This window comes from Equus quagga, chromosome 16 (assembly GCF_021613505.1).
Source record: "Equus quagga isolate Etosha38 chromosome 16, UCLA_HA_Equagga_1.0, whole genome shotgun sequence".
NCBI lineage: Eukaryota > Metazoa > Chordata > Mammalia > Perissodactyla > Equidae > Equus > Equus quagga.
In genome coordinates, this window is record NC_060282.1 from 26,774,783 (window position 1) to 26,797,921 (window position 23,139).

At 35.4% G+C, this 23,139-nt stretch overlaps 1 protein-coding gene across 1 annotated transcript in view; it reads left to right on the forward strand.

Annotated features, from left to right (window-relative positions):
- Positions 1-23,139, forward strand: part of CSMD3 (CUB and Sushi multiple domains 3) — a 1,175,747-nt gene that overhangs the window by 598,846 nt on the left and 553,762 nt on the right. Inside the window, exon 12 of the mRNA XM_046642300.1 lies at positions 13,905-14,008. Coding sequence (XP_046498256.1) covers positions 13,905-14,008 — 104 coding nt within the window. The remainder of the gene's footprint in view (positions 1-13,904; positions 14,009-23,139) is intronic.

Genomic DNA, 23,139 nt, shown 5'->3' on the forward strand with positions numbered 1-23,139 from the left:
TTGTGTGGGTCAGAAGTTCAGCACGGGTCTCACTGCTTTAAGATTAAGATGTCAGTAGACTGTCTTCCTTTCTGGAGGCTCTAGGGAAGAATGTTTCCTGTTTATTCATGTAGTTGGCAGAAGTTAGTTCCGTGTGGTTGTAGGACCGAGGTCCCCAGTTTTTTTGCTGGCTCTCAGCTAAGGGCCATTCCGATCCTCCTTCCTCCATCTTCAAATCCAGCAAAGGCAGCTCTAGTCTTTCTGATGTTGCATTTCTCCAGCACACTATTCTGCTTTCCTCTTCTGCTTTTAAGGACTTGTCTGATTAGATTGGGCCAACCTAGGTAATCTAGGATAAACTTCCTTTCTGAAAGTCCTCAACCTAATCACAATTGCTAATCTCTTTTAACATGTAAGGTAATATATTCACAGGTTCCCTGATAAGGTATGGATATCTTCAGGAGGCCCTTATTTGTCTCCCACAGGTGAGGATGAGAAGGGACAAGGAAATTGAAGACTTTTGAGTGATGGTATCCTCTTATGGGAAGCACTGCCCAGCAGAGGAGACAACGAATTCTAATTACTATCCAAACCATAGAATAGTGACAAAGACAAGCCTCAAAATCTTGACTTAATGTCTCAGTCTGTCCCTTTTTCTTCCCAGAGGGATCCGTTTATCAGTAAACAGACTTAAATATTTAACTATTCAAAAATTCCATGCCATTCCCATTTCACATGTTTCACTCTCTACTTCTGGTGCTAAAGGATTATATTTCTACTTAGGGCGAGGGGAAGATTTATGGAAAGCCTTCAGGCCGAGAGTAGCTCCTCAGCATTTCCTGCTCACCACTTGGGTTTGTCAGAAAATACTTTTAAGTGGATTAAGAAATGGGAAGTTCTAAGAAAATCAAATCAGTTTATATTAATACACACAAAGAGAATAGAAACGTTGATGTACATCTTCAGTTGTTAGTGTACGGGCGTGTATTGTGTATCCTGTTAAGGTAATTTTGAGACATGGTATTTTACTCAAGCAGGACATTCCTTTCCTGCTTCCCAAATTCCTAGTCTAACCATCACTATATCTGTAATGGTGAAAAAAACAGGCAAAAAAGGAGAGGCAGCAGAATAGAAAATAGGTAAAGAAGAATCTTTTGTGTAAAAGAGACATCAAAACATCTTCCAAACTAAACCAAGTACTTCTTACATCTGTTGGTTAAAGGGCCAGCCCTATTTATCATCATTAACCTCAAGTAAGAGTTATGAAATGAGAAGAGTTCTCCATAACAAAGAGAAAGGGAGAGATGGTTATGAGTGAGAGTGTAGAAAGTGTCTGGCATGCAATGAATAGTTAAGTATTTGTTGAATAGCTTATATAAATCTCTATCAGTATACACAAATAGTGTATGCAATTTCATATTATAGAAATCACCTAAATGCAATTATATAATGAATTATAAAAAATTTATTTCCTCACTTTAATGAGACAATTCTCAAATAGTTATTTATAACTTACTATGTGCAAGACACTGTAACGACTTTAAAAATGTTTAAGCTGAGTTGACTTATGACTTATGAATGTTTTCTTGTGAATTTTAAATAGCTCATAGTATAATATATAGTATACTATAGTTTTTCAGATTATATCTTTTTTATTTCTATTAGTTTTAACTTTTTAAAATTCGTTTTTCTGGTTATGATTTCTGATGTATGCTGTTGTAAATGAAGGCATGGAGAAGTATAAAGAAACAGAACATAAAATCTTTCTTCTTTGGATAAGATTTATGTTTATTCTAGGAAGCATTATATTTCTCTTATTCCTCAAATACTATTTTGACAACTTATTTCTTCATCACATGTATTTTAGTTAATTCTGTAATTGCATGCCCAATAGTCTATATTGTAGTTTTGCTAAAGTTAGATGCAGCTTCATTTTAACATGTTGAAAACTGAAGCAACATGCAGAGTTTTTTTTTAACAACATGGGAGTTTAATACTCCTAATAATTATCATCAGCTTTCAGTATTTTACTTTCTCACGAAGCCGAGGCACCACTCATTGCACAGTTTAGAATAAAAGGTAAATATTCCAATTCTTTTCTTTTCTTTTTTTTTTTTTTGAGGAAGATTAACCCAGAGCTAATATCCACTGCCAATCCTCCTCTTTTTGCTGAGGAAGGCTGGCCCTGAGCTAACATCCGTGCCCATCTTCCTCTACTTTCTGTGTGTGACACCTACCACAGCATGGCTTGCCAAGTGGTGCCATGTCTGCACCTGTGATCCGAACCTGTAAACCCCAGGCCGCTGAAGCGGAACGTGAGCACTTAACTGCTGCGCCACCCACCAGCCTCTCTAATTCTTTTCTATATTTTCTATCTTTATGGCTAACATTTCCTCATATTCTAATATACAAATACAAAAAGTGCCTATGTGTAAACAAATATACATATTACATAACGGTATAATGAATCATGGATCACCACCAAAAACTTATCTGGGTTTCTATTTTCTCAATAGTGAAATAAAGATAATAATGCCTTCCTCATAGGGCCTTTGGAAGGATTATATGAGATAATAGATCCAATACACTTTAAGAACAGAATCTGGAATCTAGTACCTGTTGAAAAAAGTTGGCAATAATAATAAATAGTACTGCTACTACTACTGCAACTAGTGCTACCACCATCACCACCACCGCCACTATGTTCCCAGAGTGTGCTGAGGCCTAATGCCTCCACCGCTGTTAGAGCTTAGCTTCCTGCTGTGCAGATAACACATGCTCTCAGGCATTTCAGAACTTGAAATATCCTTGTAGAGATTCCCTGCTGATATTAGTCATCAGGAGCTATTAGCAGATGCTTCTAAGAAGTCAGAATAGGTTTCTGTCAAGAGAGCCTGAAAAAGAAATGGAGAGAGCTGTGAGCTTTTGCTTGCCGCCCCTGAGATATTTTACTGCAGAGTAGAAGGTTATCTTAAAGACAACCTTAGAGTTAGTGAGAGCCATGGTCACCATTCTGGGATGTCATTTCCTGCTCCAGCTCTCCAACACCTCAACAACAGGTGCAGCTAGGTAGTGAGGAGAGAGGAGTACAATATTGTACCTGTAAATCCTTCTTAGTGTTATAGCTCTGAGCTTCTGGAATCTCTAACCAATGTGGAGGAGAGTCACTTGGATGATTTGATTATCCTCATACAACCAGAGTCACATAGGATGCATATCATCAAAGTGTACAATTCTGTCTAATCCCTTTGCTCAGCATTATATATATTCCTTGAATTTCAGCCCTTTCCTGACCTAATAGCTTAACTACTCACATTGTATGAAATAGGGGAAAGGATAGGAGGGAGGGAGCAAAATCTTCAGATATAGGTTGTGGTAACTGTAAGTTTTCTTCTATTAGAACCTCTTCCATATCCTCCATATAAACTTTCAGTCTGCAATGATCTCTAGCATCCAAGAGCAACTGTATAAGACATTGTCTATCTTGGAGTGGTCAGGTGAATACCAATATAATAAGTCCTAACTTTTCCTGGGAAATCCTACATTTTTACTGAGTGGAAAGCTGGGTCCACCTTGGATTGAAAAATAAAAAAAGACAAATTTCCTGCCTTCAGGAAACTTCCAGCTAGTGATTTAAGCAGAAAATAAAATAGTAAATACGGAAATTAACAGTCACAACTTGAAGGAAGCACTCTGGGAAGACTAAAAGGGAGCCTGTTTAGAAGTGTCAGTGAAGATCTTTCTGAGCAAGTGAAATATAAGCCATATTGAAGGGTGAGAAGGGACTAGCAATACAAAGAGGAGGGTGTCTGGGACAGAAGAAAAAGTGCTTGTAAAGGCCCATGATGACCCTGATGTCTTCTAGAAACTACAGAGATGATAGGGATTCTGTGGCATAGTGGGTAAGGAGGAGAATGGAAGAAATGAAAGCTGTAGAGATGAATAAGGCCCAGATCATACACGGCCCTCTGGGATCCATCAAAAATGGAATGAGAGGGGCCAGCCTGGTGGCGCAGCAGTTAAGTGCACACGTTCCCCTTCAGCGGCCCTGGGTTCGCCGGTTCAGATCCTGGGTGTGGACATGGTACCGCTCATCAAAACGTGCTGTGGCAGGCATCCCACATATAAAGTAGAGGAAGATGGGCACGGATGTTAGCTCAAGGCCAGTCTTCCTCAGCAAAAAGAGGAGGATTGGCAGCAGAAGTTAGCTCAGGGCTGATCTTCCTCCAAAAAAAAAAAAAGAAAAAAAGGAATGAGAGGCTGTTGATAAGCACAATACCTAAACGGTTGCTCTCTTCATTCAGATTTCTCTCAAATGTCACCTTGTCTCCATCTCCATCACTGACTACCTTCATCACTCTATAGCCCCTTGCTTTAATTTTCTGTATAGTGCCTCAAGACACTTATGAGTATTTGAAGACCTTATATTGTGTGACATTATATTATATGCTACTTCCTATATTTTGTATGATTCCCCACTGAAAGGAGGAAAATCTGTATCCTTAGCACTAGAATGGTGCTGGTAAAGAGTAGGCTCTAAATACTTATTTATAGAATTAATTAAATAAATTAACAGTTTTTAAGTAGAGGATTAGATTATCTGATTTGTATTTCAACATAACATCCAAAATTTAAAATAGAGGATTATTAATTGAAGTGCAGTTCACCAAACAGGAACCGATAGTACGACTACGTTTCCCCGCTCATATACCAATGACTCGCCGCAAAGAGTGTTCATTCATGGACTAGGAATCTTTCTTCCTGGATAGCTGTGGCAAGCAGTGGATTCCATGGCAAATAATTCATCTTGTGCCCTAATCTCTTGGGTTCCTACCTAAATGACTTATTCAGGAAGATAATTTTGGAGGTAAACAAGGTCTTCCATAGATGTTAACTGACCAAGATCCATTAATTAATAACTGTACTTGAAGAGATTACATAGGCAAAAATAAAGTTAACAATTATAAGTTGTAAATTGAGACTGTAAATTGTAAACTGAGATACTAATATCTTGTGTCTTTCCTCTTTGGTATCATAAGAAAAATAATAAGGATAAACTGAGAATGGGAATTAGAACCCATTGCAAGTTTCATTATATATAAAAGGGTATAGTATCTGATTCTCACTACCACAGCTATGTGTTTAATCGTTTTGAACTAATCTCATTTTTTTAAGAAAGCTCCAAGTTAAAGGGTCTCTGTATAAAAATAGATATAGTTGGATAAATGGAGAGATAGATATCCTGGATCAGGCTGAGCTCACTATTAATGAGGGACCCCACTATTAATGACCCCACTAAAACCAGCAAAAGATTCCTTCTTATCAAATTCACTTTAATAAGCCTTATTTATATTTGTTTTCAAAATTTTTTGGATATATACAACCTAACATATACAGATATATAATGAATATCCTTCTAAAAACAATAACATTATCTGGAAGGTTTTCTTCAAAATTTGTAAATTCAAGTCGATCATTTATATGTATTATGAAATTTAGATTATATCCTCCAGTAGCTAAGCATGAATAAATGACAGAAAAGAACCAACGGTTTTGTACTGTTTTGTTGTAGATTTAATATTTGATGCATTTTTTATTTTATGTAGTTTCTTTCCTTCAGTAAAACATTTGTAGTGCCATATTTAATCTGTCATTGTTACATACCCGCAATCCCCTAAAGGGAAAGACCAGTGTACAGATACGAGAGGCTGAGAAAAGTAAAACAAAGCTGAAAGCTTTTATCATTCCATCAATATCTTCCTGTGTCTCCAGACTCCCCTTCTCCCTTGTCTCTAAAATATCAACCCTTGTAAGAATTGAAACTATTAACCTGATGCTGGCAGCAAAGTGGGCAAACCTAGAGGATTCCCCAGGCTGGCACTTCTCATTTTCGAGTGGTCTAGTCCAGAATCTTAGAATATATTTTCTGTAATAAAATATCCAAGTATAATATTATGGTGTATAATCCTTCTAGAATATGAGAGATTAATTCCTTCCTCTAAAATGAGATTATTTTCAAATGAATGAATGTTGTATTTGCATGTGTCATATTTAAGCCTTTTGTATCTTACAATATTTACCTATTTTCCAAATTTCATGTTAATTTACCTTTGTATATTTCTTTTTAAAAAATGGGCAAATTAAGATCATTGCTAATAAGCAGTTATTGAACTAGTTTTCCATACACATATGGAATGCATATCACATATAACACATATCATAAAAGCAGTCGAATTTTAGAGTTATTCTGAAATATAGGACTTTTTAACAAATCTTCTGCTTATTCTATTCTGAGTTAGACTTTATACCCAATAAAATTTGATAAACTAGTCCTGCAAGGCATAGATTTTTGGGTGAGTTTTTGAATAGTATTTTTGTATGTATAAAAAGAGAAAAAGAGTAAAATAATTGCAATCATATTTATTTGGGGTAAAGAAATCTTGATTGAGTCCATTGCTCTCCACCTCTACTTCCATAGCCAAAGATTAAATCCATGATCTCTAACCCTGCCCTGCTCCTCTTCAAATCCAGATTGTTCCTGCTGCCAAAGTGAGCATATGAAAAACAAATACAGCCCTGTCAAGACTTTGCTCAAAACTCATTTTTTACTGCTCCTCATTTACAAGATAAAGTTCAACGTCCTTAACATGATGTGGTTCCTACCTCCACCTTTAGCCTTCCTTCTCGTCGCTCATTGTCTCACACTTGATATTACAGAAGCAAAAAGGATATTTCTTTCCACTGTGCCATTTGTCATGCTTTTCCCTAGAATGTTCTTCCCTAGTTCCCATCTTTGTATTCCTTTGCACTGCCTGGGGATTCTCTCCTTGAGCAAATCTTTCTTTTTCACTCTCCAGCTGGATTGGGTGGCTCTCATCTCTGCTTCCATGTAACCCTGTATGTCCATATCACTTAATACAGGGTATTGTGTTTGTCTTGTGTGTGCCTCGTCTCCTGCATTGGATTGTGATTGCCAAACTCTGGATAGTATATGAAAAAAGAAGTGCTTTAATTAGATGTCAAATTGATTGTGTAACATAGCATTGCATACCTTAAGCTGAATTAAACTTTGTATATCTTGTACTTATGCACATATTATACATTCTAGATTTCCTCAACTGGTAGCAAAAATACTTGTTAATATTGTATTGAATTATTGTCGTTCTGAAATGAACAAAATGGAGAAAAGCTGCTTCAAGAAAAGAGAAATTTCTAACAGCATAGTTTGGGGAAGAAACTCCTCTTTTTGAATTATAGTGGTGTTGCTAAAAAAAGAACTTCATCCTCAAGATCCATTGTGAACAGATATGACCATCTATTTAATGCTGATGAAGCCATCCTTGCTAATAATAACTGCCGTTTATTGAGTGCCTACTATATATCAAGCACAATATGCATTGTTTTACAACCTTTGTCTAATGTAATACCTACTTCAACTTTAGGAAGTATGAATTACAAACATCATTTTATAAACAGCAGATACTTCCCTCAATAATGTAACATTCTGTGACAGAGATGGGACTTGAAACATAGCTTTGCCTATACCCTTAACTATATTATTTGGTCTCACTAATGACTATAGCTTGGTATTGATTTTAAAGCATCATTAATTTGTTTGGTTAAACATCATCAAAAGTTTGTTTTAATTCTGTTCTAATTATATTGGTACAAAATGTCTAACACAGGGGTTAGTGGCTAGAGAAACACTGAGAAATGTCATTAGCTTTCAGATTTATTTTGAAGCAAAAAAAAATACAGCCTTTACTGTAGGAGATAAAATAGTTTATATCACTGCAGTCTCCCTATATTTTTACCTCAAGGAATTGACATAATATTTGTTAGTTGTTAGATTTAAGAAATTATCTCCCCTTGTCGTCACTATTTAAGACATGAGGCATATGCCCAACATCAAAGAACATACTTATAAATTATGTTACTGTATGTTGGATATTTGGCAGACAGAAAGTATTTCCTAAATTGCAGAACTTTACTATGCAAACAGAATAGCATGATGTTTAAGCACATGTATTGTGGCATCAGGAAAACCTGAGACTGAATTTAGTCCCATCACTGTTAGCTAAATAAACATTAGCAAATTACTTGGGCAAGGCATTTCTTTAAACCAAGAATTGATTATGCCTATTTATCCACTAGAATGTTTTCAGTTTAAGTATGAGAAACCTCAAGTCAAATGGCTTAAATAATAAGGAAATGTATTATTTAGCACAGTATACTGTCCAGAGGTATGCAGGCCTCAGGCATATAGTAAAAACATCCATCTCTTAGGCTCTAGGCATCTCCATGGGTTGGCTTTGTTCTCAAACTACATATTGCAAAATGGCTGCAATAGCTCTAGTTAATACAGCCAGATCTAGTCACCTCCAAAGCAGACTTATTCTTTTTATTTCATTTGAACACCAAGAAATCCTTTCCCCAAAACCCCCCAGCAGATTGCTCCTCACTTTTCACTGACCAGAATTAGGTAACATACTATATCTAATCTTATCCCTGACAAATGAAGTGGAGCTAATAAGATTGGCATAGACTGATTGAGATCCATTCCATGGAACTTAGTGTGGTGTCAGGAGTCCCTAAAGCATGAGGATATACAGAAAAAGATACATTGTTGAACAAATCAATGTCTTGTTAAGAAGAGAAAGGTCTGGAGTTAATAAGGAAGGTGTCTGTTGAGGAGGCAATCAATAGTTTCTGCCACAGTCCTCCTCTTTAGTTGTCAAATATCCATCAAGATTTGTCTTTCTTCCTCTTCGTTCACTTTGAAAAATGCCTACGTGAAACATGTTCTCTCTCTGCATTAATAGGGAAAACCCCAAATCTCAGCCAATTATGACATACAACAAATCTAGAATCTCCAAGTGTTGCACTGGCTTCTTCATTATATCTAGATGTAGTTCCTCAGTATCTAGAGACCTATGGCCAAAAGAGAGGTTATCACCACATCCCATATATAATGATAGAAAACAAACATGATAACTGCCATAGAAACTCCCATTCAGAAGAGAGCAGTGAAACTATACAGAGGTCATTGATTCATAGAATAATGTCATAGCCTGCTGGACAAGATTCTTAAAGACTGCCTTCTCTGGAAGTGGAATGAGTTCCCATTAACCTGGAATGTCGCAGAACCCATTTTATCTCTTTAGGACTTTACTTTGTCATAGTGTGATTTGCCTTCTGGTTCTACTTCTGGGAAGAATTTTTTTCTGTCAGACAATGCTGCTCTAGAACTTCAGTTCCATTATATATTACAACCACTATTTCCTCTAAAACTTGGTGTTTCTGCTGCTTTTGCCACCCTCTGCCAGAATCTATAGTTGAGGAATCTTAGGTTTTATGCCTATACTCTAGATGCAATTAATGACAGGGAATATCACATGTAACCATATTGGGAAGTTTTCTGTGCTTCTTCCAAAGACTCCTAATTCCTTAAACACAGGAGGATATTCAGGTGCTGAGTGGTCAAACTAATGTACAAATGAACACTACACACACATTTTTTTTATAGTATTCTTTTCTTTTGAATTGAGTTGAATTTTTCTGAGGAAGATTAGCCATGAACTAACATGCACTACCAATCCTGCTCTTTTTTGCTGAGGACGACTGGCCCTAAGCTAACTTCTGTGCCCATCTTCATCTACTTTCTATGTGGGACGCCTACCACAGCATGGCTTACCAAGTAGTACCATGTCTGCACCCGGGATCCGAACCAGTGAACCCTGGGCCACCAAAACAGAACGTATGCACTTAACTGCTGCACCACTGGGTCAGCCCCCATTTAAAATTTAATAATATTGGAAATTGAACAGGACAAAAGTACAGACTCAGCATAGACAAAAAGAAAATAAATAACTAAATGACAGTGAATTTGAAAGCTTTCATTGCTATATAGTGTTACATTTCTAGGAAAAATTAAATGTGTCTAGGAAACATTTAAATGAAATGTTGAAGTGTTTCTAGGAAAATTAAACTAATATTAATTAGCTTAATTAAATGAAATTTAATTAAAATGTTTCTAGGAAAATTAAACTAACAAACTGACTCCAGAAAAAAAAACAGCCTAAATAATTCTGCAAGTATAAAATAATTAAACAAGCAGTAGAAAGTCAACTCCTGCTCCCCAGAAAGAGGTTCAGATGTTTTTACAATATAGTTCTATTTGACTTTCAAAAAATGGATTATTCTCAAACTCATGGAAGCTTGTCCGTAATAATAAATGAAAGTGTACACTTGTCAACTTGTTTGAGGATACCAGTAAAATTTTGATACTATACCAGCAAGAAAAATCAGAGAAGAAAACTTTGTTATCTTCATAAAGTGTATCTACTTCGATAGTATTATTAATGGTGAAACATTAGAAGCATTTGCTTTTGAGGAATGAGGTATAATATAATGAGGCCAACTATTACCTATTCTAGTAAACATTATACCAAAGATCCAAGGCAGTTAAGACAAAAAATTAAAAATAAGATTGAAAAGCAGGAACCTAGATTGTTTTTTACAAAAGACGTGCTTGTTATATAGAAACTAAAAATAATTTACAAAAGTTGTTAAATAATTCGGAAGTCTTATCACGTTGCCTAAATATATCAAAGATAAATTTCATTTCTATATACCAACAACAAACAGTTGAAAACATAAAGCTATATACCATTTAAAATAAGAACAACAAAAAGATTTTCAAGATATGTGTAGAAAAAATGGAGTATCTGACTTACAAGATAGAGTCTTATTTTATAGCAATAATAGTTAAGCCAATTTATGTTGGTTCAGGGACACACAAACTGACCAAGAGAACAAAATCTACACCCCCCAAACCAGTAGAATCTTGACATATGTCAGAGTTTGCCGTGTAGATCACTAGGGAAAGACGGATTATTTATTCAGTTAAAAGTAATGAGACAACAGCTTGTTCATATTGGAGTAAAAAAAAAAGAGAGGGATGCTGTGCTAGTATTTTATTGTTGCATAACAAGTTACCAAAAATTAGCAGCATGAAACAATGTAAGTTTATCTCACCGTTTCATGGGAAAGGAGTTCAGGCATGAGTTATCTAGACCCTCTTCTCAAGGTCTTAACTAGAATAACATCAAGTTGTTGGACAGGGCTGTGATTTAATTTGAGACTGTGGGACCTCTTCCAAGTTCACTGGTTATTGGAAGAATTCAGTTACTGTGGTAGTAGGACTGAGGTCCTCAGTTCCTAAAAGCCACCCACTGTTCCTTGACACATGGGCCTCTCCACTACAGCACAATGTGTTTCTTCAAGGCCAACAGGAGAGCATCTCTTCTAATTTATTTTGTCTTTCACGTCTAGACCTTCTTTTAAAGGACTTCCCTGAACTGGGTCAGCCTCACCCAGGGTAATCTCCCTTTGATTAACTTAAAGTCAACTGGTTAGCGGCCTTAATTACATCAGGGATGTCCTTTCATTTTATTTATATAATGTAACCTAATCATGGGATTCATATCCCATCATATTCATAGGTCCTGCCCACACTCAAGGGGAGGGAATTATACAGACCATCTACATGAGAGAATGGGTGTAGGGGAAAGAATCTTGGGGGCCATCCTAGAATTTTGCCTACCACATATACCTACTTCATACTTTCTATAAAAGTCGATTCCAAAGGATTAAAGTTTTGAAGAAGATATCTTTATGACTTTGGGTTACAGGCAATGAAAAAGTGCTACTTACAAAATAATAAATTAACAAGTCAAACTTTAGTAAAATTAATAATTTCTTCTTATCAAAAGATTAAACAGAGGAAAAGCAAACTAAAAACTTGAAGAAAATATTGCAACACACATAACATATAATGGATTAGTATCCAGACTATATAAAGCTGATCTCAACTCGTGAGCCAGGCTCAATAGTGTATTATGAATGAGTTATAGATAGAATTAAGATATTGATCCTAGCTCTTAGTGAGACAGGGCAGGGCCTGAGCAAAAAACCGCCATTCAAGCAGCCTCATTTTCTCGCTTCATTGTGTCTTAAAGATTATTCTTTTCTATATGTACTATAATGGAAAATGTTGGGAATCACTGATATAAAGAATTCCTACAATCAATAACAAGCTGACAAGCAGTCCAAGTGAAAAATAGCAAAAATATAAATAGTCATTTAACAGAAAGGAAACATAAATGACAAATAAACATAAGGAAAGATATGCAACTTAGTTATTAGTGAAGAAAAGGCAAAAAAGATCACTTTTTACACTGGTAGAAATAATGAAATCTAATGTACACAAGTTGTGAGCATTTAAAATGGTAAAATAATTTTGGAAAACCATTTGGCACGATATTATGAAATTTAAATTTTGCTTTGTTATTATCCAGAAATTGCACTCTTAAGTATATAGCCTAGATATACTTGTACATATGAATCAGAAAATGTTTAATATTGTACATAACCATATTGCTTATAATAGCAAAAAAAGGAGAAACAACTTCATTCTCTACTGACAGGCAATTATTAACAGAGTATTTATATTTAACTCAATGTAGAACAGGGGAACAACTTTTTTTTAATTATGGCCACGTAAAATGGTTTTTACATGTGGCCATGTAATTCAATGTTTTTTATATAATCTGTATTTAAACTTGACTGAAATAATTGCTTTAGTCAATGCTAATATACAATCATTAAAAATGTAAGAAATAGGCATGATCAAAAACAGTTGTTATAAAGTTAAAAAAATCCAGGATATGAAATCTTTTTTAGAATTTACCAAACTAACAAATAGTTATGAAAATTATTAAAGAGACACCTTTTTCATCTATTCTCTAGTAATGTTGATGACCTCAGGCATTCATTTTCTTTATCTGGTGATGAATAGTACTTTATTATATATTATTTTTTGCTCAAGGCATGATTGTATGTAGGACAGTATTTATGTAATTTCTTCCTGTATGGATTCTTAATTACATTATTCTTTAATATTATATTAGGTTCATAATTTAAGAATTGCAGTTTAATTAAACATGAATTTTTGCATAGGTGCATAAACAATGTATGGATGCATGAGTATATTTTAGTAAGAAATACTACTAAATTATTTGTCATGGTATAATGTGTCTACCAAAGTAATGTGCTCCCAGTTTTACTGGCTCATTGTAACATAGTTAAGATTTTTCTGTTATCAAAATATACACAGAAATAGACATGATACTTTAAATCTGGTGATCTAAATTCAAAATTTAACTCTACCGTTTTTTTGGGGGGGGTGGGGAGGCAGATTAGCCCTAAGCTAACATCTACCACCAATCCTCCTCTTTTTGCTGAGGAAGACTAGCTTGAGCTAACATACATGCCCATCTTCCTCTACTTTTTATGTGGGATGCCTGCCACAGCATGGCTTGACAAGTGGTGCATATATCCATACAGGGGATCCAAAGCAGCGAACCCCGGGCCGCCATAGCAGAATGTGCAACTCTACTGCTGTGCCACTGGGCTGGCCCCAGCTCTACCATTTTTCAAACTTTACTATTTAATGGATATAGAACAGTCTGTGTTTTTCCACATTAGCTTTATAAATATATATACAAATATCCAGAAAACCACTCTCAACACCTACATGTACTCTTCATAAAGACTTCTCAAAGTAGATTTGCATTAATCATGTTTCAGATGCTTCAAATGAGTGTTCTATAAACAAAAGCCATGCCATTTCATTGAAAAATTAGTACAGAAATACAGCAAATAAAAATTATGTCATAATTACAATGATTGAACTTTAGGAATAGTCTGACATGATCTGCTGCCATGGTATAAAATGTATGAAATTCATATTTATTTGTGTGTATATAAATATGTGCATTTTAAACGTTTTCTGCCATTGCTTTCTTTTTGTTTTTATTATATAGTGCAATATAACTGAGATGTTTGTTTCTGTTCATTGCTAGGTTATCCAGATAAATTTTGAAGAATTTGATCTGGAGATTGGCTATGATACCTTGACAATTGGTGATGGAGGTGAAGTTGGAGACCCTAGGACAGTACTTCAAGTGTAAGTTCTCAGTGTTTCATTCTTGACTTAGCCTATCAGGTCTTTGTGAAATTTTACCCTTATTTATTTTTTCTTGATCTCTCCGACTACTACCAACATAAGAAGCCTAGTACCTTAGTAATCATTATCAACCTATATATTGTATATTTACTAGTCCTTCTTCAATGAGGCTTAAGGTACTTGATCCAAACACAATTTCTTGGAATCCATTGCCAAACAGGAGCCCATTGGAAATGGAGGCCTAGAGTGAAATTGCAGAGTAGTTGATTGAGCCTTATTTTGGAATACACCCTTGCCCCCACAGTGTAAAAATAGACTGAAAAAACAAGTATAAAATTGATCCCAGGGCGCCAGCCCCATGGCATAGTGGTTAAGTCTGATGCATTCTGCTTTGGTGCCCTGGTTCATGGGTTTGGATCCCAGGTGCAGACCTATACCACTCATCAAGCAATGCTGTGGCAGTGACCCACATATAAAATGGAGGAAGATTGGCACAGATGTTAGCTCAGGACTAATCTTCCTCGAGCACGTAAAGAGGAAGATTGGAAAGAGATATTAGCTCAAAGCGAATCTTCCTCACCAGTACCCCCCAGCCAAAATAAAAGTCTCAACTTTGGATCTTGATGGCTAGGTATGATTTTCCCACCAATAAGTGATCAGCACCCACCAGCAGCATTTTACATGCTCTACATGTTTGGTGATGTGGCTCAAATTGTTTGCAACTTCCTGTTTAACTCTTCCCTCTCTAAAAATGCTCAGCGTTTTTATCAGGATGTTAAGCCTGGTAGGCATTTCACTACATTGGACTTTATAACTTCTAGAAATAGTATATAGTTTCTTTTAGATTTCCTTGTGGTTTTATACCTGATAGTTTGGATTTCATTGTAATGTAATATTGTATTGGAAATTGACAGCTATAGAGCTTACCTGATCAGTAGACATGGTTTTTTGTTGTTGTTTCATAAGTGCAGTATTTTAAAGAACTGAAAATTACATATAGAAATCTGAATTTGTGGTTTCTTTTGACCAGCTGGCGGCACTAGGCCTGGACTGTCACACAGCAAAAACTAGCTAGCTGGACCTATCTTCTGCCCGTTTTAGAGAGGACATGCGATCTCCATGGCCACAAATCCTTGTATTGTTTTGTACTTGAGCTTCGAAGAACCTTTGCATTGCTTGCCTGGGGCTATACCTATTTAGGTATATGACACTTGATACAACATAAAATATGATTTGTTCTTAAATTTCTTACTTACTATTTTCCAAATAAAAATGTATCTGTTTGTTTATGCGACACTTTATAAAAGTTGAAGTTTCCTGGGCATTAACGATATATAGCAAATTTGGTGAATGATCCTCACACATTTTGGGACTCTCTTTCTCCATGTTTGATAGATCACATCATATGTATTTCAGAAATGAAAGTGTGAAACATGCATGCGATGGGGCATAGCTCCTTTTTTCTGCTTAAGATAGAAGATTGGTTTCAGGTTTATAAATTCTTCAAAACATGGACAGAGAAAGGCAGACTGGCTAGTCGATTGACTAAAGAACATTTCTTAAGAGACTTTTTTCCTCTTTCTATCTGCCATAAAACAAAACTGAGTATCTGAGCATCATATCAAATATTACAAGTTATCTTATATAACTAACATCCCAGATCATAGATGATGTGTCCGCCTTTAGCCACTCTCTTAAGAAAAGGATCTGTGAGCTAATTGATATCACAAAATTATAGGCAGAAAATTATAGAAATAACATATTTACACTAATCAAATAACACACAGAAGGATGATGTTAAAATTATTATCTTAAGTATCCAGCCATTAGAACTAGTAAAACGTAGAAAACTATATTTGTTTGGATTAAGAAGTGATTTGTACAATCCCTGATGTTAAAAAAATAATAATAATGTGTTTGAACTGTAATTTTCTCTGTTTCAGTGTTAAAAAATTATGAAGAAATCATATAAATTCTAATATACCTGTTGATGTTCTCTTTACGTAGCAAATTATATAACACAGAATGTCCATTAAATATTATTTTTCAAAAGAATACCAACTTCTCAAATGGATTCCCCTATACCAACAAATTCAAAGTTCTCGTTGTGTACTTCATCTCCAGTGGGAATAAAAATTAAAACTTCGTTCAGACTATTACCTTTTAGACCGTCCAGTCAATAGATGTAAACTGTGAGCTACTGGTGAGAATTTGGGAGAGCTGGGAGAAAGAAAAATACACCATGTTAAAATAATCTTAAGATTATGAGACTAGGACACACACATTATTCAGGTCCACATCTTACTGTAATCATATATATCTTATGTTTTTGCATAATTCAAAATAAGAAGAAATATGGCAATTATCTTTGCTATACAATTTTTAGGTACTGATAGGAAAACCTTTTATGTTTTATACAACCATACATTATCTGCAAAATGAATTCTTGAGTCAAAAGAACCTCTGTGTAAACATGCACAGTCCTTCACTTTCTGCAAGGCTACTTCTTAGAGAATTTTTAATTTATTCTTATTTGACCTCAATTGCCTCAAAAAAACTACTAAAATTTTTATTAGTGGTTTTGCTTTCCTTTTCAAAATTATCATTACCAAGTACAGATCATGCCTGCTCTTTTTCTTTCTTTCTTTCTTTCTTTTTCTTTCTTTCTTCCTTCCTTCCTTCCTTCTTTTTTTCTCTTTCTTTTTTTCTTTCCCTCTCTCTCTCTTTCTTTCTTTTCCACACTTACAAGACTTATAAAAGCCTTGATTATGTATGTTTTCCCTATTTCCTTTTATATTAAAAGACAGAGGTGTGATATTTTTAAATGAATCTTTTAAATCCTGTATGGAATGCGTGAGATCAAGAAGTAGATGAGGCAAGAAGCATGGAATAATTAAGTGAAAGAAATAGGCTTACAACTGATTTTTTTAAGAAAAAAATAATCCCAAAGTTAGCTAAACAACATAAGGCCAGGTAAAGAACAAATGTGTTAATGGGAAGTGCCCTTACAACCCAAGTCAATAGTCCACTGGCATAACTGTATATTACAGACTAAGCTGAGTTTTCTTCTGCTGTTGATAGGAGAATGAAAGACAAAGTTGCATTTTTCCTATTCTCACATTCCTGTTGTCATATTGTCCCTAGTGTGTGTAGTGCTTCTACTTCATCAGTTCTTATATTTCCCTCACTCTGAGAGAGAGATTAATTTTGAAAAACCTATGTGAGTCTCATTTTTTTAATGTATTTGTCTGTTTGTAAACACAGGAAATGTGTTTCTCAAACTTGCTTTTCTCTCTCAGAAACAAAATTACACTTCTCTGAAACTGGAACTCTTTTTTCCTTGAGTAAGGATGACTATTACAGAAGTAGGTAGCACCCACCTCCTAGAGGTGTTCAAATAGAAGCTGGCTGATTAGCTAACAGAGATTATACAGAGTTGGAAATAGATCAGAAGTTCCTTTGAACTGTAAGACTCTGTGCTAAGAGAATTTGCTGGCTTTATATCCACTAAAGAAACTGAGGTTTCTTACTAAATTTAACTTTCCCAACTGCAGACCCACCTATGGCATTTGCAGGGCCAAGAGTAAGAATGCAGATGGAAATTCACATATCAAATGCATAAATATTAAATAGTTAAAAATCAAGCTAAATATTGTTAAATACAATATGTTCCATCCTCCTAGCCTAGCAAATATGCTGTCATAATAACCTGGAAGGAGAAGTTTGAATTTAGAGTTCTAGGACATGTGATTTCCTTGTTGAGACGGGAAGGCAAGGGAAAATGTGGTCCCAGCCACAGCTTGCAGCTGGCCACCCTCTCTTCCAAGCTCAGCTCCATCCTTCACAAGGATGCTTATGGATACCCCAATTCACACTGTAAACTGCTTGTGCCTCCCTGCAAATTTTGCCCACTGGGCCTAAGGGTACACGTGTTGGTCCTATGTTCCAGCCGTAGAAATCCGGACCTGGAAAAGAAGCCCACACAGGTTCAGGTAGCAGGGCATTCCAGGGGACCAGGAACTAGTGAGTTCCAGAACAGTACCTCTCAAACAAACTGTAAGATAGATTTGTTTTTATTTCCAATCCATCTTGAACTGATATTTTCGTAAAGTGAGAAAAGAGTAAATTACTAACAAAATGAAATAAAAACACATATAAATACAACCCCATTGTTTTTTTCATAATGAAATTCACCAGACAAAATTGCACTTCCAAATTATCCTAGAATTTTGAAGGGCTTACTTCCGATTTCTGTACTTATCACATGGTGGGCTGGAAACTAGTCTAGAATCTCAAAGGGGAAATGGGAGAGGGAAGCAGGAGCCAGGCAAGCACATCTCTGGGCAGGAGCTGGGCTCCAGAAGGGTCAGAGGAGGACCCTCTACAGAGAAGACATCGGGAAGGGGCATATTTTGCCCAGGCTTGAAAACACTGTTACTTATGTGGCGTGGTAAATTGTTAAGAACTTATTGAAAAGCCCCAGTTGAAGAGAGTTTACTTTCAATAATTCTCTTCTAACAGGTAAAACTAGTTTCCATTTAGACATTTTATTTAGCAATCTGTTTACTCACCTGTGAACTCCTCTTTGTTTTTTTCTTAAATTTGATCCATGTGCTAGAGAGTAACTTCTGGCACCAAAATTATTTTTTAAATAAATTTATTTTAAAAGATAGCTGAAAGTCAGAAAACATGATAAAACATGGGAAATGCTTTTATTTAACAGAAAGCCATGTGATATAATATTTGAAAGTCTTTTATAAAAGGATGAATTCAGCCTATATTTAATTTTATAAGTTATGATTAATTTAATAAACACAGGATACATCACCTTGATGAATATTTAACCAGACACGGAGCATTTCAACCTATTCTACTTAGGATATAGGATTGAATTAAGCATTGGAAATATGTGATGTTTTGTTTCTCATTTTCTTTCAGTATTTAGGTTCTGAAAGGTAAAATCAATTGTCATATTCTATTCCAGAAAAAAATGTAGTCCTAAAATCATAATATGTTCAACAGCTAAAATAATCCTCTAAAAAAGGAATTAATTATGAAAGGTTTTTAAAAATAATTCTCATAAAAATTTCTTCCCCTGAAGTACAAAGCATATAATTTTTGCAATTCAGTAACATAAAAATAATTTAAGTGTGCTACATTTCTTCACCTTGAGACTTTGGCTCCAAAGAAGTGCTCATGAGAAAGTTATGAACAATAAAATTATTTAGTAGTACAGAGTGCACTGTAATTGGATATCATGTGCAGTACTAAGTTCTCCATATAGTTTTATGGGATGAAAATTCTTAAAATAATGCAGATTTAAACTGCAAACAAATTCGCAATTCAGAGATTTGTTGCTTCTGCCATTTACTGCACGGTAGTCTATTGCCCATATGTAGCCTTTTCTCTTTCACTCTTGCTTTTATTCATTTTCTCCCCTATGAAATTCCTTGCAGGGCAGTTTTTTCCGATTTTGAAATAGCATTTTGCATTCCTGGCTCCTTCATGGTGGTGTAGTGATAAGTGTCAATAGAGATCAGAATATGAACTTGACCGGTTGATAATAATTCAGATAATGAATTTGAACAATCATGCTATTATCTTTTAAAGCCTGTTAAAAGAACTTTTTTTCACAGATTGTTTTCCATGTGCTAATTTTCCTACTTATGTATCAATTCACCTGATAATAGATATAATAATATATATATATATATATAATATAAATTTGAGAGAACTAACAGTGATAATAGTGCAGTTACTGGCACTGAATTCACTTCCAACCTTCATTTCATCTGCATAAACAAGGGAGATGTTGATTGTTTGCCCACGCTTTTCATCTGTGTAGCATCAAACTGAGGCTGATAAATGCATTCTGTCAGGCATGCGATTCTCCTCCGTCTTCCTGCCTTTTCTCTCACATTTTTTGCTGTTCCATTATTGGATTCATGGTAACACTGTAAAGATTAATTAAGTGAAAACTTGCAAAATGAAAGATTTTTAAAAAGTCTTCTATCCCTAAGATACCCCTGGAAATTTTATGAGTATGCATTGACATTGGATAGCATTTTATTTGAACAAACATCTTAAAGAAGATGAAAAATGTTGCTTTGGATTCCAAACATGGCTCTATTCTATTACTATGAAATTCTCATTTCTCCTGAAAAATCAATGCACAAGATAAAACCTCATTCTCAGATATATATTAGTATAGACTGACAGCACTCTTCCCTGGGAACTCTTCTTTTTATTTTAAATACACACACGCGTGTATAATTTTGTGTTAATATAATTTATTTTTTTTTACAGATTGGCACCTGGGCTAACAACTGTTGCAATCTTTTTTTTTTTTCTGCTTTATCACCCCAACCGCCCCCCCCCGTATACAGTTGTATATCTTAGTTGCACGTCCTTCTAGTTGTGGGATGTGGGACACCACCTCAACGTGGCCTGACGAGCAGTGCCATATCTGCACCCAGGATCCGAACCCTGGGCCACCTCAGTGGAGTGTGCAAACTTAACCACTCGGCCACAGAGCCGGCCCCCTAATATAATTTTTAAAATAAATTGTTTATTTTAGTAATATTCACACTAGCTTTATAGAAAAGACAACTCTTTTCATTATAGTTATAAATTATTGTTGCTCAGTTTATTGGTCCATACATTTTGACAAAGCACCTTGTCAAAGATATTATTATTACTATTATTTTTTTGAGAAAGATTAGCCTTAGCTGACATCTGCATTCTCTTTTTGCTGAGGAAGACTGGCCCTGAGCTAACATCCGTGCCCATCTTCCTCTACTTTATATGTGGGACTCCTGCCACAGCATGGCTTGACAAGCAGTGAGTAGGTCCATACCTGGGATCCGGACTGGTGAACCCCGGGCCGCCAAAGCAGAATGTGCGAACTTAACCACTGTGCCACCAGGCCAGCCCCAAAGATATTATATTTTTTAACTATTTAGTAGTTCACTCTCAAAATCTATCTTCTACTCTTCTTGATATCAGACTACTACTATAAATGATATTTACCTTGAGCAAACTCTTTACCTTGAGCAAACTCTCCTGTGTCCAGGGAATTATATCTTCTTCAATTTTCTCTTGTACTTGGCTCTCTTAACAATGAAAATCTAAATACCAACAAGCACCACGGGCTAATGAAAGAAGGGAATATACTAAATATAACAACAGAGTGATACTTTTACAATTTGATAGTCACAATGTAAAAAGGGCTTAGAGAATTGACCAGTCAGAAAAATCCTTCACCCCTTAATTTTAGAGTTATTTTAAAAAAAAAAGACAAAAATCTCTTCTTACTGTTCTTTTCTCTGCCTTGCACCCCCTCCTTGCCCTCCTCCACTTCTCTCTCTCTCACACACACACTCACTTATACATGCTCACAATCATTTTAAGTTCCTTGAGGACAGGGACTATTTTCTACTTATCTTGGATTTCCCAAGTACCTAACCCAGAGCCTTGTGTTAACACTGTTAGGTATTGCGTGAATTACAATGGGAGAGGCAAAATTACTGTGCACCAAGATACACCTACTCAGACATGTCAGCAGAAAGAGTATCTTTGCATTGTGTTGGCAAGACCACGCCATGAGCTATAGAGGGCTATGCGTGACTACCTGCATGTCTTAGTCCATTCTGCCTAGTGTAACAGAAGTACCATAGACTGGGTAGCTTATAAACAGAAATTTATTTCTCACAGTTCTGGAGACTGGAAATCCAAGATCAGTGTGTGGGCAGATTTGGTGTCTGGTGAGGACCCACTTCCTAGTTCTTGAGTAGCCATCTTTTTACTGTGTCCTAATATGGCAGAAGGGCACAGAGATCTCTCTGGGACCTTTTTTATAAGGGCACTAATCCCATTCATGAGGACTCTGCCCTTGTGACCTAATACTAAATATTAGTATTACCACTAAATATTAGTAGACCACAAATACTAAATATTACAAGTACACCTTGTTAGAGTGTGAGATATATACAATGAAGTATCCGTAGGTGAATACAAAGATGTATGTGCTGAGATCTTGACCTTCAAATTCTCTTTCCTAAAAACAAATGTTGATGTAGAAATCTATATGTAATAAGAACCATGATAAACACTCTCATTTACATTATCATTTTGAATTAGCTAATAAAATTGAAACTTCTAAAGTCTAAGTCCATACATGAAGTAAAAGCCACAATTATTGACTACTCAATTACCTGATAAAGTCAACATTTATGTAGTCCCATCATTTCATAGTACTTCATGTATTTTTCTTTTAAAACTATATACTATTTTTCCAGTGGGTTGATCCACATTTTTTGCCTTTTTATTTTTTTTAGCTTTATTACGGTATCATTAACAAATAACATTTTAAGATATTTAAAGTGTATAACATGATGATTTGGTATACATATACATTGTGAAAGGATTTCCTCCATCAAATTAATTATCACATCCAACACCTCACATCTTTAATTTTTTTTTTTTTTTTTTTTTGGTGAGAACACTTAAATTCTACTCTCTTAGCAAATTTCAGTTACACAATACAGTGTTACCAGCTATAGTCACCATGTTACATACTAGCTCCTCAGACCTTATTCATCTCATAACTGAAAGTTTGTCTCCTTTTACCAATCTCTCCCTAATTCCCTTACCCCTCAGCCCCTGACCATCACTTTTCTACTTTCTGTTTCTATGAGTTAAACTTTGTTTTTAGATTCCACGTATAAGTGATGCCATGCAGTATCTGTCTTTGTCTGATTTATTTCATTTAGCATAAGGCTCTCCAGGTACATCCATATTGATGCAAATGACAGGATTTCCTTCTTTTTTAAGGCTGAATAATATTCCATTGTACTGTGGGGTACTGGAATTGGCCACCCCAAGATATGTTTCTGTGGCATGAGGATTGTTTTGGGCTGGTTACTTTTAAAAACTGCAGACAGCCAAGAAACTCTGAAAAGTAGAATTTTATTGCCCTTTGTTAAGAGACATTTACTTTTGTAAAGGAAATCTCCATCTGTAAAGGTGTCTCTCTCTCTGTACCAGGAAGAAGGGGGGATGACCTTATCTCTAGGAACTCTTATCAATGCAGAAGGCAAGGACTTAAATCTGCATAATATGCTTACCCTTGT